Source organism: Furipterus horrens, unplaced genomic scaffold, assembly GCF_987537825.1.
Source record: "Furipterus horrens unplaced genomic scaffold, mFurHor1.1.pri manual_scaffold_8, whole genome shotgun sequence".
NCBI lineage: Eukaryota > Metazoa > Chordata > Mammalia > Chiroptera > Furipteridae > Furipterus > Furipterus horrens.
The window spans coordinates 40,802,764-40,819,257 of NW_028327178.1; the positions used below are offsets into that span (position 1 = coordinate 40,802,764).

The 16,494-nt window shown below is 34.8% G+C and overlaps 1 protein-coding gene across 4 annotated transcripts in view; it reads left to right on the forward strand.

Moving 5' to 3' along the window:
• The window catches only part of ROCK1 (Rho associated coiled-coil containing protein kinase 1), a 166,048-nt gene that overhangs the window by 21,615 nt on the left and 127,939 nt on the right, over nucleotides 1-16,494 (forward strand). For 3 of the 4 annotated variants that reach the window (XM_090285751.1, XM_090285753.1, XM_090285752.1), the window contains exon 2: nucleotides 8,440-8,521. The exons of the other annotated variant lie outside the window; for it this stretch is intronic. In XM_090285751.1, coding sequence (XP_090141877.1) covers nucleotides 8,440-8,521 — 82 coding nt within the window. The remainder of the gene's footprint in view (nucleotides 1-8,439; nucleotides 8,522-16,494) is intronic. 4 annotated transcript variants of the gene reach the window in all.

The window sequence follows — 16,494 nt, forward strand, 5'->3', positions numbered from 1 at the left end:
TTAGCCATCAGGTTTAAGGACCGTGGGTGTGGCAACTTAATTCCTGTAGGCATGGCTTTTGTTTCTCCTCAGGCTGATGCCACTTGCAGGGGGGGCAATGGTCTGCCTGCAGTACTGGGGATGAGTCAGCACTGGGACCCGGCTGGCTGCTTCCCCAGCTCTCCCCTCAAAGCCAGCACACCAAACTCTCCCCAAGCGTCTCTAGTCCTCTCTGCCTTCCCTCCGCTCGAGCCCTGGGTAAGTGGGGGCCAAAATATTTTTGTATGTGATCCGCTTAAGAGCTCTTTTCCTCCTGCTGTTTCTCTCCGGCTACCAAGAAACCCTGTGGCTTTTCACTTTTCACAGCTGGTTACTATTTTACTTTCCACTCTGTTGCTGTAGGCTGCGAAGCTCAGCTAGGGGTTTAGACCCTGCTAAACCGGGAACCCCCGGCTGCTGAGCTGTTTCTCAGTCCCTTCAGCTGCCACCTGTGTGAGCCCAGCCAGCCCTTCCGCATCTCTGCACTCCCTACCGGTCACGTTGTGATGTAGCGGCCTTTTCTGTCTCTCCGTGGTTATAAGACTTCTCTCCAGCTAGTGTTCGGTTGGTTATTTCAGATGATTTCTCCAAAATTAAGTTGTAAATCCAGACTAGTTCTGGGAGGAGGTTAGTGTAGCTTCCACTTACTCTTCCGCCATCTTGTTTCTCTGCTATGCTTTCTTGGCGATTGACTATTATTATGTAATCTCCCTCTCTGTACTTAGGCATTTTCTTTGCTCTTAAGCCTACATTATTTTGTAATATACCCAATCCAACTCTTTTGATTTCTTTTTGTATGGTATATCATTCCTGACCCTTTTATTTTCAGCCTACCCATATTGTTACATTTGAAGTGAATTTCTTTTTTAATGTTTTTAGATAATATAATCCCTTCTTTCTTTCTTTCTTCTTTTCTTTTTTCTTTTCTTTTCTCTTTCTCTCTCTCTCTCTCTCTCTCTCTCTCTCTCTCTCTCTCTTTCTTGAAAGAAGGGGAGAGAAACGTCCCTGTGTGGTTGCCTCTTACTCGCGCCCCGAACTGGGGACCTGACGTACAACCTAGTCATGTGCCCTGACTTGAAGTGAATTTCTTGACTGTAGATAGGTTTGCCCCACCTCCGCCTTATTCTTTCCAAAATCTCTTCTTTAAGGATCAGTTCAAGTTTCATTTTCTTTAGGAAACCCTAGTTGATTAAGTAGTCCTTTTTCTGTTCATGTAATACCTACTTATTACACTGAGGATGCTGTATTATTTACTTTTTCTACCTAATAACCAAAGAACTCCCAAAGACAGGAAGTATTTATTATTATTATTTATTATTACTACTGCTGCTGCTGCTGCTGCTGTTGCTGCTGCTGCTGCTGCTGCTGCTGTATGTTTTCCTACAAGGGGAAGCAGACATAAATAAATGCAATATTACAATTAAATGTTATAATTCCTATAATAGGAAACACATAGGAGGTCATTATTAATATTTTGTCAGTGTGTTTGGGGAAGACAGCACACAGTAACTGACACTGAGGCAGTCTGGATATAAGTAATGTTCACATTCCAGCTAGAGAAAAGAGCAGGTGCAAAGGCAGTAGGGTAGGGTGAGCTCGGCCTCGTTGACATTACTACACACATGCTGGTGTTATTTAGGACAATTATAGTGCAAAAAAATTAAGTATTCTAAGTATTTAGTAAAACATACAATGGCACTTCCCAATTAGTCTCCAACTAAATATGTCGGCAGCCGTCCATCTCGAGAGACGATGGTGTAGCTTCTTAAGAGTCTATCTGCACCGCCGAGAATGGCTGTATAGTCCGACTCGGGAGTGACACGGTATCTGTCTCCTCCCGTGTTGAATCGACATCTTGCGATGACGCTGGAGTGTCCTCTCCAGTGAAGCTGAAGCTACAGAGCCTGGGCAGGGTGATATGGAGGGTCTGCTGTTGCCCATGCCCGTCCATCTCGAGAGACGATGGTGTAGCTTCTCAAGAGTCTATCTGCACCGCCGAGAATGGCTGTGCAGTCCGACTCGGGAGTGACACGGTATCTGTCTCCTCCCGTGTTGAATCGACATCTTATGATGACGCTGGAGTGTCCTCTCCAGTGAAGCTGAAGCTACAGAGCCTGGGCAGGGTGATATGGAGGGTCTGCTGTTGCCCATGCAGCAGACCCCCCCTCTCTTCGCAGCTGAAGGGTCCAAGGGAAAGACGGAGTCAATACAGCTTGGCTTCAGGTGCGCTGCAGGAGTTGCCGGTGTTGACTACAACGTCAAACCGCCTTAGGGACTCCGGGTCCGGATTTTCTGTCGGGGTTTACTCCCTTAGCCTTTCCCCTGAAGAGGTATGCTGCAAGGCAGCGGAGGTTTTTTGGAGTCAGAGTTTTCCTTCTCTGATGTGCCCTGACTGGAAGATCGAACCAGCGACACTTAGCTCGCAGGCCGACGCTCAATCCACTGAGCCAAACCAGCCAGGACATCTCCAACTAAATATAGACTTAATATAATGAGTACACACTAAGTTTAGACTGATATAACTTAGTTGAAGACTGATTGGGAAGTGCCATTGTAGAGATGTATGCACGTAGAGAAAATGAGCCTTAGGAAGTATTGGCATGTATATAGTAATGTCACGCTGGTTAAATAGATTTTAATTGTGTTTAACATCAAGTTCAAATTTTCTGAGGAAATTCTGTTTTTATTTCCATATTAGTGCTTACCGTTGAGAAATTCCCTGTTTACCCAGCAAAGAGATATTTATGTACCAAAAATATTTTCTTTAAATGGTACATTCTGTCATCAAGTTTGTCAGAAATCTTTTCGTACCAAGGGTCAGCCTAATTTAGAAGTAGTTTGGTTTTTCGGAAGCCTTGGTTTTACTGCTGTAATTGTAGTGGATTTTTTGGTAGTTTCTCAAAAATCATGTCCACATTTAGAATAGTAATCATTTTGAAATTTTAGTTAAAAATGAAAGTTTTTTATACATAGTATACCTTTCTTTCCTAGTGCTGTTGTATTCTCATTTTTTATAACAAATCTAATATTAATAATGGATCTAATCCTAAATCGTATTTTACATGGGACTCTTATTTTTGTAATTTAGACTATCCAGAAAACTAAAGTTTACAGCAGTGTTCAGTTGAATTGCTCCTGCTTTTCCTTTTACTTAAGCTCTCTTGTAAGGCAACACCACTGGAGCTTTTCCCTCTCCTAATGCCAGCATTTCTTAAGAAATGTGAAATGTAAATGTTCAGTTCTTTAGATTTTTGTAAAATGTTATACTTGCACTTAATTATACCTGCCTTTGTGTGTTTATGTGAAAGTACTTCTCCAGTATGACTAGCTTCTTTCACAATATACTGCTATAACTGATCTTCTATCATTCTTAAACTATGAGTAGCAAAGAATTTAATTACTGCAGTTCTTTGGTATTGATTGGTTCCTCCTATACATTCTCTCCCCTACAAATCTTAAATTGATGGTTAAGCTAGATGAGGAAACATGGGACAACAGTAATATTATAGAACAACAGTAAAAAAAAAAAAAAGGAAAAAAATAAATAAATTTTGGAAAAAAAAATTAAAAGTCCATTAAAGAAAAAAAGCTCGAGGATATCGAGGTTGGACATGTTGTGAAAGTAGAGGGTAGTTTTCATTCATGTCTAAATCTTAAAATTAAGTGAAAGAGTCATAGAATCATATGCTTTGGCTGTCATTCCCTGTGAATTGTTTTTGCTCTTTGAGGAATGTTACTTTCTGTTATGGTCCTGAATTCTGGTACTAGAATATAGACTTTAGGAAGCTAAATAATTTTAAATTATTTTATAGAACTTTGGAGTGTTGAATTAAAGTCAGGATTTATTGCCCCCATGTATGGATAGATACAGACACTCCTTGTGTTGTTTAGCTTCTTCACTGCATTAAAGTGGAAGCCCAGTCCTTCTCCTCTTCCTCATGTTTTGACTTTCCTTAGCCACTGTTGTTTTATGTTTTAGATTATGCTAGAAGAATACCTTCTTGTCCATTCTGTTTCTCTGATAAAGGGCATATAATTTTTGCTTATGGATGATACTGAAAAGCCATATACCATCCCATACTACTGTAGGCCCAGACACCTAATGGCCATTAGTGAAGCAGCTAGTTTCCTTTAACAAATGCATGATCAAATTCTGTGGTCAAGCAGAAGTCAGATGCCCCATGTTAAAAGAAAAAAATCATGGATGGGATTACTTCCGTGGGGAAGGGGACTTAACATTGTGATCTAAGACTTACTCTTAAGTTTTTATGACTACATCACTACAATTTATTTTCTCTTTATAATTTCTGTCAGTAGTGAGACTAACTTTCAGCACATGTTAGCTGAAGAAATAAAGGAAAGAGAAGGAAGCAGGACCGTTAAGGGCCAAATATTTCACATACTTCATTCATTTAATTTTCACAAATGTATTTTGAATTGTAGGTAGCTATCTTCATTTTATAAGAGAGAAAACTGAGGCTCAGAAAGATTGTGACTTGTTCTTCCAGCAGTAAAATACCCATATTTTTTTCTTTAAAATTGTTTTGCTTTATTTTTTCATGTTTGAATTATTTGAATCCATGGAATTAATTTTATTATTAAGCATGACTCAAAAATCATTCTTCTCCATAGTGCTGTCCTGTTATGCAAACAAAATTTACCAGAGTGACACTTTTTGTCCCATCTTGCCCCTGGCCTCACTATTGAAGGCGCAGTTCTCTTGCCCTTTCACTGCAACAAGTCGTATAGCAATGAGTAATGCTGTTCAGTTCAGTGGCATTTATTAAGCTCTTACTATGTATTTCAGTTTGGATACTTGTAGTCACAACAAATAGAAAATTTAATGCAAATTGAGTTAATCCATAAGGAAAATATATTAAGAAAGGTTGGGTAAAGTGGCTCCAAACAGAGCAGGTTAATTCAGTGGTTCAACAAACATCAAGGACTCAGGTTCCTTCCATCCTTTGACTCTGTTCTCCTCATTGGGTTTAGCTTTGTCCTCCTGCCAACTTCCTTGAGATTGCAAGATAGCTGCTATTAAGGTGTCGTATACAGACATGACAGTTCTCATGAGAAGAGGGACTATGTTTTACATGTATCTTTTCAAGAGAGAAGAAACTTTTCCCAGATATCTTTCTGTAGGTTTTCTCTCACGTCTCATGTACCAGATTATTACCATGTTCCTGTATTTAAGTTGAACACTGTCAAGAGTAATGAACCTCTATGTTTGCCTTGGATTAGACTAATCAGAACCAGCCTTCTGGAGTTAGGGACAGTCTTTCCCTCCTTGGAAACTCGTAGTCTCTTGGAGGAAAGTGGGTAACCTAAACAAAATCAGGGATAAATTAGGAAGGTAAAAATAATTGTTGTGGTACAAGAGCCAACAGTATCCGCTATGCTTTGAGTAAAATATAGTGCTCAGTTATGGGGTTTAGCTTACCAAAGTCACTTGAAATCTAACTGTGAAGATTGAAGTAAAAAAATAATTCTAATACAAGGAGAACTGTCCATTTTAATAGGTAGTTTAGGGGAAGTTGTGCAGAAGAGTAATGGTATACTAGAGAAAACATGGAATTTTGAGCCAGTGGTATATTAGAGGAAACTTAGGATTTTGAGTCCCAGCCAGTGTACTTTCTAGTTATAATTAGAAGAATGACTGGTGATTTTCTAATAATTTTTTTATCAGTACATCTTGGGTTTAAATATACATGTTTATTTTCAATTCCTAATTTCATTTTTGAGAGATTGGGGATTTTTTAAATTACATTTATCATGGTCATGTTATATCTATAACTACTAGACTAAGAGTATTTTGATTCTTACACAGCTTACCACCTAACTGTATGGCATTGGATAAGTCAATTAATATTTCTGATTGTTATTTGCCTTGGGTATAAAATGAGAGGATTAAGCAAGGTAAAATTTGAAGTTCTTTTCTCTCCAATATTTAGTAATTTTTCTAAAATCTTAACTTGGAGTAAGAGTAGAGGCAGTTGTTTTAATTATATTTACCAAATAGAGCATGTGAGTAAAATTTAATATATCCTTTACTGTTTAAGGTGTTATTTGATATTAGAAAATAATCTAGGCTAATAGAAATTTAGATGTGCTGAACCTTTTAAAACTGGAATGTGTCTTTGGAGGTAGACTTACTAGGAGGTCTTAAAATAGTAGTTATTATAAAGTATAATAATATATTGAGGTTATTGCATTATACCTACTTGCATCTCAGACAACGTTAAGGTGTCAAAATTTGGCCTAAAATTGTTCTTGTGTACCTGATTATACAATAGTGCCCTTCATCCACAGGGAATACATTCCAAAACCCTCAGTGGATGCCTGAAACTATGGAAAGTGCCAAACCCTGAATATACTGTTTTTCTGTATATACATACATACACTTTATGGCTTCTCTTTGGCATATCTGAACTATGAGCATTACTACTCTTGCACTTTGGGGGCTTTATTAAGTGACATGAAAGTTACTTGAACACAGGCACTGCAATAACGGGACAGTGATCTGATAACCAAGGTGGTTACTGAGTGACTAAAGGGTGGTAGCATATACAAGCACTGTGAGGATACGCTGGACAAAGGGCTGATTCACATCCTGGGCAGGATGGAGCTGGGATGGTGTGATATTTCATCATGTTACTCAGAATGGCACACAATTTAAAACTTTATTGTTTATTTTTTGAATTTTTTATTTAGTATTTTTGGACTGAGGTTGACCATGGGTAACAAACCACGAATTGGCAGCGGGGACTACTGTACTTGTACTCTCCTGTAGTCTGTATAATTTTTTGAAGTGACATGATGCACCAAAACTTAGAGTTTAGTCTAAGAAAAATATTGTTTCTTGAATATTGCAGTGGCTTTACTGTTGAACATAAAAATCATTGGTTTATTGTACATTTTATACCTACTTGTTTAGGTCATTTTTCAAGGTGCTGTGGAAGAAAATGAGATGTTAATTGTGATTTCTGCCTTAAAGAACTTAAAATCTATTCAGAAATTTAAAATATATTCATATTTAATTTACCTTTTCCTAGAAAACAGCAAATTCAGAAATTTATTGGTTTGCTTTTTTAATTTAGAACAGACCAGACATCAGCTGGTCTTTTTAAAAATCAAGTTCTCATATGAAAGTTCTCATCTCTTTTTGGTAAAAAGAATTAACAAATACTCAAACTGGTTATAAGACCCTAAGAAATGCATCTCAAGGATAGATGAACTTGTTTTAGTGGAGGAACTTTTTCTTCAACTTTGCATAAACCTCTGAATTTGAAAAGCTGTTATAGGGTAGGTTGATCTCTCTCTCTTCAAGCAGCTAGCAACATTGGTGTTATTAGCTGTCTTCTCCATGGTCAGTTCCCAATTCATGCAATGATATATTTTAAAGCCTTGACTCTCCTCTTTGGTTTCCTTGGGGAATATTTTAAGTATTCTAAAATAACTGGGTGATTCACACCTGTGGCTTAACATAAAATATAAACTATATATCCCCTGGCTTTAATTTCTCCTTTTATGAACATGACTGTACAGGGTCTGCAGAAGGTGCACTTTTCTTTTGCTACTTCTGTTTTTATTCTTGGGCTCTGCTGAGCAAACTAGATTTTCCCAGATAAATAAAGTGTTGTTATTTGGGTTATCTTAACTTAACATTGCGTACAGGCGGCGAGAATTCTCGTCATTTCTAAAAGGCATTTAAATTCCCCAGTACGCAATGTGTTAATATTCCGCCTGCTCCTGCTACATGGCTGGATATAACCTGAATAGATGTATTCCCACTTCAACACTGATTGTTACACCTTCACATTGCCCTGCACTTGTTTAGAAGTAAAAGTAAAAGCCAGTGTTTGTCTTTTACTAATGGCTACCCTAGAAAGTGCTTCAAAGAAAGAAAACTCTTATGAAACCCAATATATTTCCATAATTAAAAATATATCAAAATGCAGAATTTATTTTACACTATACTTCACATTTTAGGAACTACTCTTTAGCGTCTACCTTTTAAACTATATTATGTGTAATCACAGAGATAAGCCATTTGTTTTTTTATGCATGTCTGTAAAATAAAGACAAATGCAGTAGTAAGGGGATGGGCAGGAAAAAGTAAAATTTTATGCCCTGATGAGGGAAGAGTGCATGAGTCAGAATCATTTGTAGCCAATTGGTGATTGTGTTGATGCTCTTCTGTCTGGGAGAGTTAGAATATGAAAAATCTGTATAAGAAATAAAACCAAATGTTCTCTTCTCCCTGTACTCATGTAACCTTGTAGAAGGTATTAAATGAATGCAAGATGTATGAGAAAGGGCCAATTTAAAATTAAAAGGTGTATTTTATTCTTTATTCATAGAACAAGAAAGTGTTCATAGAGTGATCCAAAAAACTAACTGTTTGTTTGTTTATTTGTTTAGGATGGATTGGATGCTTTGGTATATGATTTGGATTTTCCTGCCTTAAGAAAAAACAAAAATATTGACAACTTTTTAAGCAGATGTAAGTAATTTTGTGGAGGTTAATGACAGACTATATATAATGAACTCTTGACTTAGGTAATTCAAGCCCTTTTTTTCCCCCTTCTGTCTACTCTGGTTATTTCATCAATAGTTTGTACATAAAATGAGTGAAATGGGAAAGAAACTTTATTAGTTAGTTTGGGTGCCTATTTGGAGAATCTAAAATATTTTTCAGAAAAGGGAATGAAAAGTAAATAACTAAAAGAAGTATATTAAAATAAGCATATACATACATGCACATTAAATTTCAATAAGGTTATATTTATTCTCTGTATTTCTTTTATAAATGAATTAGTTATTATATTTTAATACCTGCAGGTAAGAATAGATTACATATGAAAAGCCCTCCTGAGATATAGAATTTTTTCTTCATGAAAGCTGGCTTCTATTTAAGTTTTACAGTTATTCTTTTCTAAAAACATTGATTTGGGTTTTGATATTAGATATTATTTAAAATTTTGATTAAAGAACATTAAAATAGTTTCAGAGATTTGATAATAAGATTTAGATAATAAAATCTTCCCTACTCCATTCCTTTATTTCTGTTTCTTAAACAATACCTATTGACACATTTAGTTAAGGTTGTTTTTAGTGTTATCTTTCAATTTTGGTTATATATGTTTTGTTAGAAAGGTTTTATTTTTCTAAATAGTCAAAGGTTTTTACTTTTTGTAATTTATTTGATCATTTCTACACTTGGAAATCTTGCCTCAGAATTTTACTTATCAATTTTATGTTGTTTTAGTGTTCTTTTTTTAATAAAAATATTTATTCAGCCTTAATTTTATTTTGGAATATGGTCCCAGATTCTGAATGGGAACTTTTTAAGTATAAAAGTTTTATTAATTTCTCACATCTTACTGAAATGCAGGAAAATTTTATTATTGTTTACATTTACTTACCTCCCTACTTAACAGTAAGCAAAAGAACTAAAAAGATGGAGAAACATGACCATTTCTTATTTGAAGGGAGGCAGAGGATAAATGCACAATAATACAAAGGGGAGTGTATAATTTTGTAGAGTTAGTGTAGCAAGAATTGGACCACATGCTTTCTTAATATGTTATTCCTTTTGTTATGCAACATTCTTTCATATTAAGCATGCCTTTATATATTACATTTTATAAGCAGAAACATCAGTAGAAATAAGTAAAGTGAAAACATAAAGCTAAAGTAAACTATTTTAACTGATAAACTTGTGTACTTTAGTCCAGCTTTTATTCTTTGTCCTTGAAGCTATTTTTAAATTATTTTTTTCAATTACAGTTTACATTCAATATTATTTTGTATTAGTTTCACGTGTACAGCGTAGTGGTTAATCATATACTTAACGAAGTGTTGCCCCAATATTTCCACTACCTATCTGGCACCATACACCATTATTACAGTATTATTGACTGTATTTCATATGCTGTACTTTACATCCCTGTGACTATTTTGTAACTATGAATTTGTACTTCTAAATCCATTCACCTTTTTTTCACACAGCCCCCCATACTTCCTACGCTCTGGCAGTCATCTGTCTGTTCTCTATAGTCAGTTTCAATTTTGTTTGTTCATTTATTTTGCTCTTTATATTCCATCCACATATAAGTGAAATCATATGGTATTTGTGTTTTCTCTGACTACCTTATTTTACTTAGCACATTACCCTCTAGGTCCATCCATGTTGTTGCAAATGGTAAGATTTAATTTTTTAAAAATTATTATTGTTTTTCCTCAGTTTAGGACATACTTATTGATTTTAGAGAGAGGGGAAGGGAGGGAGAGAAAGACAGAGAAAATCATCACTGTGAGAGAAAGACATCGATCGGTTGCCTCTTGCATACACCCTGACATAGGACCAAATCTGCAACCTAGGGATGTGCATTGACTGGGAATTGAACCCACTACCTTTCGGTTTACAGGACAATGCTCCCAACGTACTGAGCCACACTGGCCAGGGCACATTTCATTCTTTTTTATGGCCGAGTAATGTTACATTGTATATATATAAATATATATACCGCATCTTCTTTATTTAGTCGTCTGTTGATGGGCACTTGTTATGTCTTGGCTATTGTAAATAATGCTGCAATGAACATAGGCCCATATATTTTTTTGAGTTAGTGTCTTGGGTTTCTTTGGATATATATCCAGAAGTAGAATCTCTGGATCATAAAGCAGTTTCATTTTTAATTTTTTTATGAACCTTCATGCTGTTTTACATGGTGGTTGTACCAATTTGTATTCCCACCAAGAGTCCATGAGCGTTCCCTTTTCTCCAGATCCTCGCCAACACTTGTTTGTAGATTTATTGATGATAGCTATTCTGACAAGTGTGAGGTGATATCTCATTGTGGTTTTAATTCGCATTTCTCAGACTATTAGTGACATAGAACATCTTTTCATATGCCTAGTGACCATCTGTATATCCTCTCTGGATAAGTGTCTATTAAAGCCCTCGGCCCATTTTGTTCTTGTCTCTGTCTTTTGTTTTATTTGTTTGTTTTGTTTTTTAGTTGGATTGCTTGGTTTTTGGTATTAAGTTATGAGTTCTTTATAAATTTTGGATATTAACTCCTTATTCGATGTATCATTGGTGAATATGTTCTCTCATTCAGTAGGTTGTCCTTTCATTTTTTTGATAGTTTGCTGTGCAAAATCTTTTTAGTTTGATGTAGCCCCATTTTATTTTTTCTTTTGTTTCCCTTGATTGAGGAGATGTATCAGAAAATATATTACTAAAAGAAATGTCCAAGATTTTACTGCCTATGTTTTCTAGAAATTTTGTGGTTTCGAGTCTCATATTTAAATATTTAATCCACTTTGAGTTTATTCTTGTATATGGTGTAAGAAAGATGTCTAGTTTCAGGTTTTTTTGCATGTATCTGTCCAGTTTTCTCAACATCATTTACTGAATGGACAGTCTTTACCCCATTGATGTTCTTGCCTCTTTTGTTAAATATCTATTAACCATAAAGGCGTAGATTTGTTTCTGGGCTCTCTGGCCTGTTCCATTGGTCTATATATCTGCTTTTATGCCAGTACCATGCTGTTTTGATTACTGTGGCCTTATAGTATAGTTTGGTATCAGGTACCATGATTCCTCCAACTTTGTTCTTCCTTCTCAAGATTGCTGTGGCTGTTTGGGGCCTTTTGTAGTTCCATATATATTTTTGGAATATTTGTTCTAGTTCTGTGAAATATGCCTTTGGTATCTTCATAGAAATTACACTGAATCTATAGATTGCTTTGCTTAGTATGGACATTTTAATGATGTTACTTCTTCCTGTCCATGAACACAGTATATGCTTCCACTTACAGTAGTCCCTCACTTATCACGGGTATTATGTTCTAGACCCCCCCGCGAAGCAGGAACCTTACATTTATTCTGCACTCTTAAACCTATGTAACTTTAACAACATACATAAACAGTACCACAGAATCCCGCGATATAGCGAAAAATCCATGATAAATAATTAAGTATAATATTTTTAAAAATCCCTCAATAAGTGAACCGCAATATAGAGAGGGACTACTGTACTGTATTTTTTTCAGTTTCTTTCTTCAATGTCTTATAATTTTCCAAGCACAGGCCTTTTACATTCTTGGTTAAAGTTATTCCTGGGTATTTTATTTTTCTGACGCTATTGTAAATGGGATTATTTTCTTAATTTTCCTTTATGATAGTCTAGTTTTTAAATTGCAGAAAATACAGAGAATAATAAAATAAAATTTTAGCAAATCATATCTAGCATCAAGTAAAAGTTGTGACCAAGGAGGGTTTATACCAGGATTGCAGTTAGTTTAAGGTTCAAAACTCAATTAGTGGAATTTACCATATTTACATATTAAAAAAGAAAATCCATAATATCACCTCAGTAGATATAGAAAAAGCATTTGATAACATTCAGTGTTTATTTTTTATTTAAAAATATCTCTCTCCCACCTGTGATTTGAAGGAAACCTTCCTTACCCTGATAAAGAGAATCTATAAAAAAAACAAACAAACCGATAGTTCAGATTATATTTGTATATGACTAAATGCTTTTTTATTTTTTTTTTAAGGTTAGGAAAAGTCAATCTTTTCTCACTGCTTTCATTCAACATTGTTTTAGAATTTTTAGTGCAATTAGGTAAATAAAGAACATATACATTAAAACAAAAGAAGTAAAATTTTATTTATTCATACAACATGCATTTCTATATAGAAAATCTTCAGGAGTCCACAAAAAAAAAAAAAAAAAAACTTCAGGAACTAATTAAATTAATTACAGTTGCAAGCTAGAAGGTTAATATATAAAAAACAATTCTCTTTCTGTATATTAGCATCAAGCAATTTGAAATAGACATTATAACAAATATAGCACTTAAAATAGAAGCAAAAACACGAAAAATTTAAGGATAAATTTAACAAAATATGTGTAAGACTTGTATACTGAAAACTACATCATATTACTGAGAGAAATTTTAAAAGACCAAAAAAAGTAGATATTCAATGTTCATGGATTGCGCAATTCAATAATAAAATATTTAGTAGCCCTGGCTGGTGTGGCTCAGTGGATTGAGCACCAGCTTATGAACCAGTGGGTTGCCGGTTTGATTCCCAGTCAGGGCACATGACTGGGTTGCAGACAAGAGGCAACCACACATTGATGTTTCTCTCCCTCTCTTTCTCTTTCCCTTCCCCTCTCTCTAAAAATAAATAAATAAAATCTTTAAAAGGAAAGAAAAGATACAGACAACGGGGAGGGATATGATTGCAGGAGAGGGGGCGGGCTGGGTGGGGGAGAGAAATGGGGAAAAAATGGGACAACTGTAATTGAAAAACCAAAAATAAAATAAATAAAATAAAATAAAATATTTAGTGTGCCCCAAATCAGTTGATCTATGGAGTCCATGTATTCTCAGAACCTAAACAGGCTTTTTGTATTAAGTACCAACAATTCTAAAATTCATATGGAAATTTGAAGGGTGGGATAGCTAAGCAATTTTGAAAAGTAAGCAAAATTGGAGGCCTAACATTACTGAATTTCAAGATTAAGACGGTGTAATTAATATTATTGAAAGAATAAACATGTAGATAAATAGAACAGAATAAAGTCCAGAAATAGACCCATACATATATGGTCAGTTGACTTTCAACAAGGCGATAGAGTAATTCAATATTTAGCTTTCTTTTGCATCATACAAAATTTAACTCAAAAGGATTGTAGATTTAAATGTAAGAGCTAAAACTGTTCTACTTCCAGAAGAAAACATAGAATACATTTGTGACTTTGGTTAGGCAAGGATTACTAAGATAGAACACAAGTAGCACAACCCATGGTTTGTTTGTTTTTTTAAAACATAAATTAGATTTCATCAAAATTCAAAACATTTTCTTTTTAGGAGACGTCTGCTAAGAAAATTAAAAGGTGAGCTACAAACAGAGAGAAAATAGTTGCAAAACATGAGAAAGGGAAATGAATAATAGTGTTTTTAACAAATGGATTTCCATATGCAAAAGAATGAAGTTCAACTCCCACCTCACACCATATGCAAAATTAATTCAGATATAAGAACTAAAACTTTAAACTCTTAGAAGAAAACATAAGCATAAGTCTTCATGACCTAAGTTAGACAGTTATTTTTTAGTACAACCCACAAAAGAAAAATAAATTGGTACATTGAAATTAAAATCTTTTGTGCTTCAGAGGACACTATCATGAAAGTAAAAGACCACCCATAAAATGGGAGAAAATGTTAGTAAATCACATACTGGATAAAGGATTGGTATCTGGAATATAGAAAGAAGGCTTGCAACTCAATAATGAAAACACAACTAGTTTTAAAATGGGCAAAGGATTTGAATAGACATTTCTCCAAAGAAGATACAGAAGTGGCCAATAAGCACATGAAAAGCTGTTAAACATGATTAGTCATTAGAAGGTTGCAATTTATGGCCACAGTGAGATACCAGAACACATCTATTGTATTAACTAAAAATTTTAAAACTGACAAAATCAAGTACATATACATGAAAAAGGTGGAGCAGTTGAATTCTGACACATTTTGGGTTGGTCTGTAAAATAATAAGGCACATTGTAAAACAGCTCAGCTCTTTTCTTATAAAGTTATACATGCATTTACCATATGACCTGGAATCGTACTTCTAGGTATGTATCCAAGAAAAATGGAAGTATGTGTCCACACAAAGACCTGTATAAGAATGTTTAAGGTGGCTTTATATTTGCTGTAAACTGGTAGCAACACAAATGCCCATTGGCTGGTAAATGGATAAACAAATTATGGTACATCCACATAGTGGAATACTCAACAGTGAAAAGGAGTAAGTTACTGATATATACAACAACATCAATAAATCTCAAAAGCATTGCAGTAAGTGGGAAAAAAAGCCAGGCACAAAAGGGTACATATTGTATAATTTCATTTACATGATGTAACATTTTTATTTGACTCCTGAAGTTGTATTTATGTAATATTTCACACAGTAATTTTATATAGATATTTATAGCTTTCATTAGTGAGTACATCAGAATTGTTTTTACTGAAGTTAATTGTATTATTTTGAATTACTTTTTTGTTGATAACTATCAGATGTAGTGATCTAAGAATACACCTGGAATATGGGATAAAATCCTTCTCTTTTGTATGTACTAAGTCTCACTAAAGTATAGCAACTTTAAAGTATAGCAGCTTAAAATATTTTAAACTTCAGGCCTAACTAACAGAAAGGGAAAAGAGAACCTGTGACCGTTTTACTGAATACTTAGTTAAATGTAAAGATTTACTATTCTGGACACTGGTATATAATACCTAAATAATGAGGACTACAAAGAAAATATTTTTCTGCCTCATGTAACTGATAAAGATTTTAAGGTGAGTTTTAGATAGGGATTAGTGAGATATCCAGGTAGAATAAGCTGTCTTGATAGGAGTTACATTTTTGAAGAACATATTGATGGGAGGTGGGGTGTAATTGGGAGGTTGAAGGAGGGAGAATTTGGGAACAGTGATTATGACTGTGTATGTCTGTAAACCATTATGAATGTGTCACTGAGACTTTGGGGTGTGAGATTCATATGTTAGTAGAAAAGTTTTTATTAAATAAGTTGAAACAAATTAGTCTTTGTTATTACTATTTAAATAAATATTTGTTAAACTAATTTTACCACATTATAAAAGAAGGTAATGGAAGCATGAAGAGCGTTATGTGAAGAGAACACATGAACCTGAGAGTAAAAATATGGTAGAGAACATTTGTTTGGATAAAAAATAAATAAACCCAGAAATGATATTTTATGGTAGTGTACTATATATATAGCTTTCCTAATATAGATTACAAAAGTGGCATGATTGCTGTGGTAGTAATGGTGTAGCTTATAAAAGGATGTAGAACAATTGATGAAATCTTTATTTGCTTTGCTAATAATTTAATTGTTGAAAAATTAATGAGAGTAATTGCTCTTCTGGGTTGTAATAAAAAAGGCTGAATTTGTTAGCATTTGGGAATTGTCAGAGACCTTGAAACAAAGCACTCCATTTACCTTAGACCAGTGGCACTGTTCATATTTGGGGTCTGATAACTCTTTGTTGTGGAGGGCTGGTCTTTGCACTGTAGGATGTTTAGCCACATCTCTGGCCTCTACCTTCTAGATTTCAGTAGCATACTCTCCCTCCTCTCCCCCAGTTGTGACAATCAAAAATCTTTCAAGACTTGGCCAACTGTCCCCTGTGGGTCATAATTTTCCTCAGCTGAAAACCAACTTTATGTCTGTGCAGGAAGGAAATACTGGACACAGGCATGTGCTCGAAGAATAGGAAATTTAATCCAATTTATTGGAAAGATAAAACCTATTAATAGTGATCTGAGTGAAGGATGATATTTCAAAAAGGGGTAAATATAAGAAGGTTGCAGCCAAAGAAACCAGGGTTATTCCACAGGGAAATCCCAGCCCAGATTGGAAA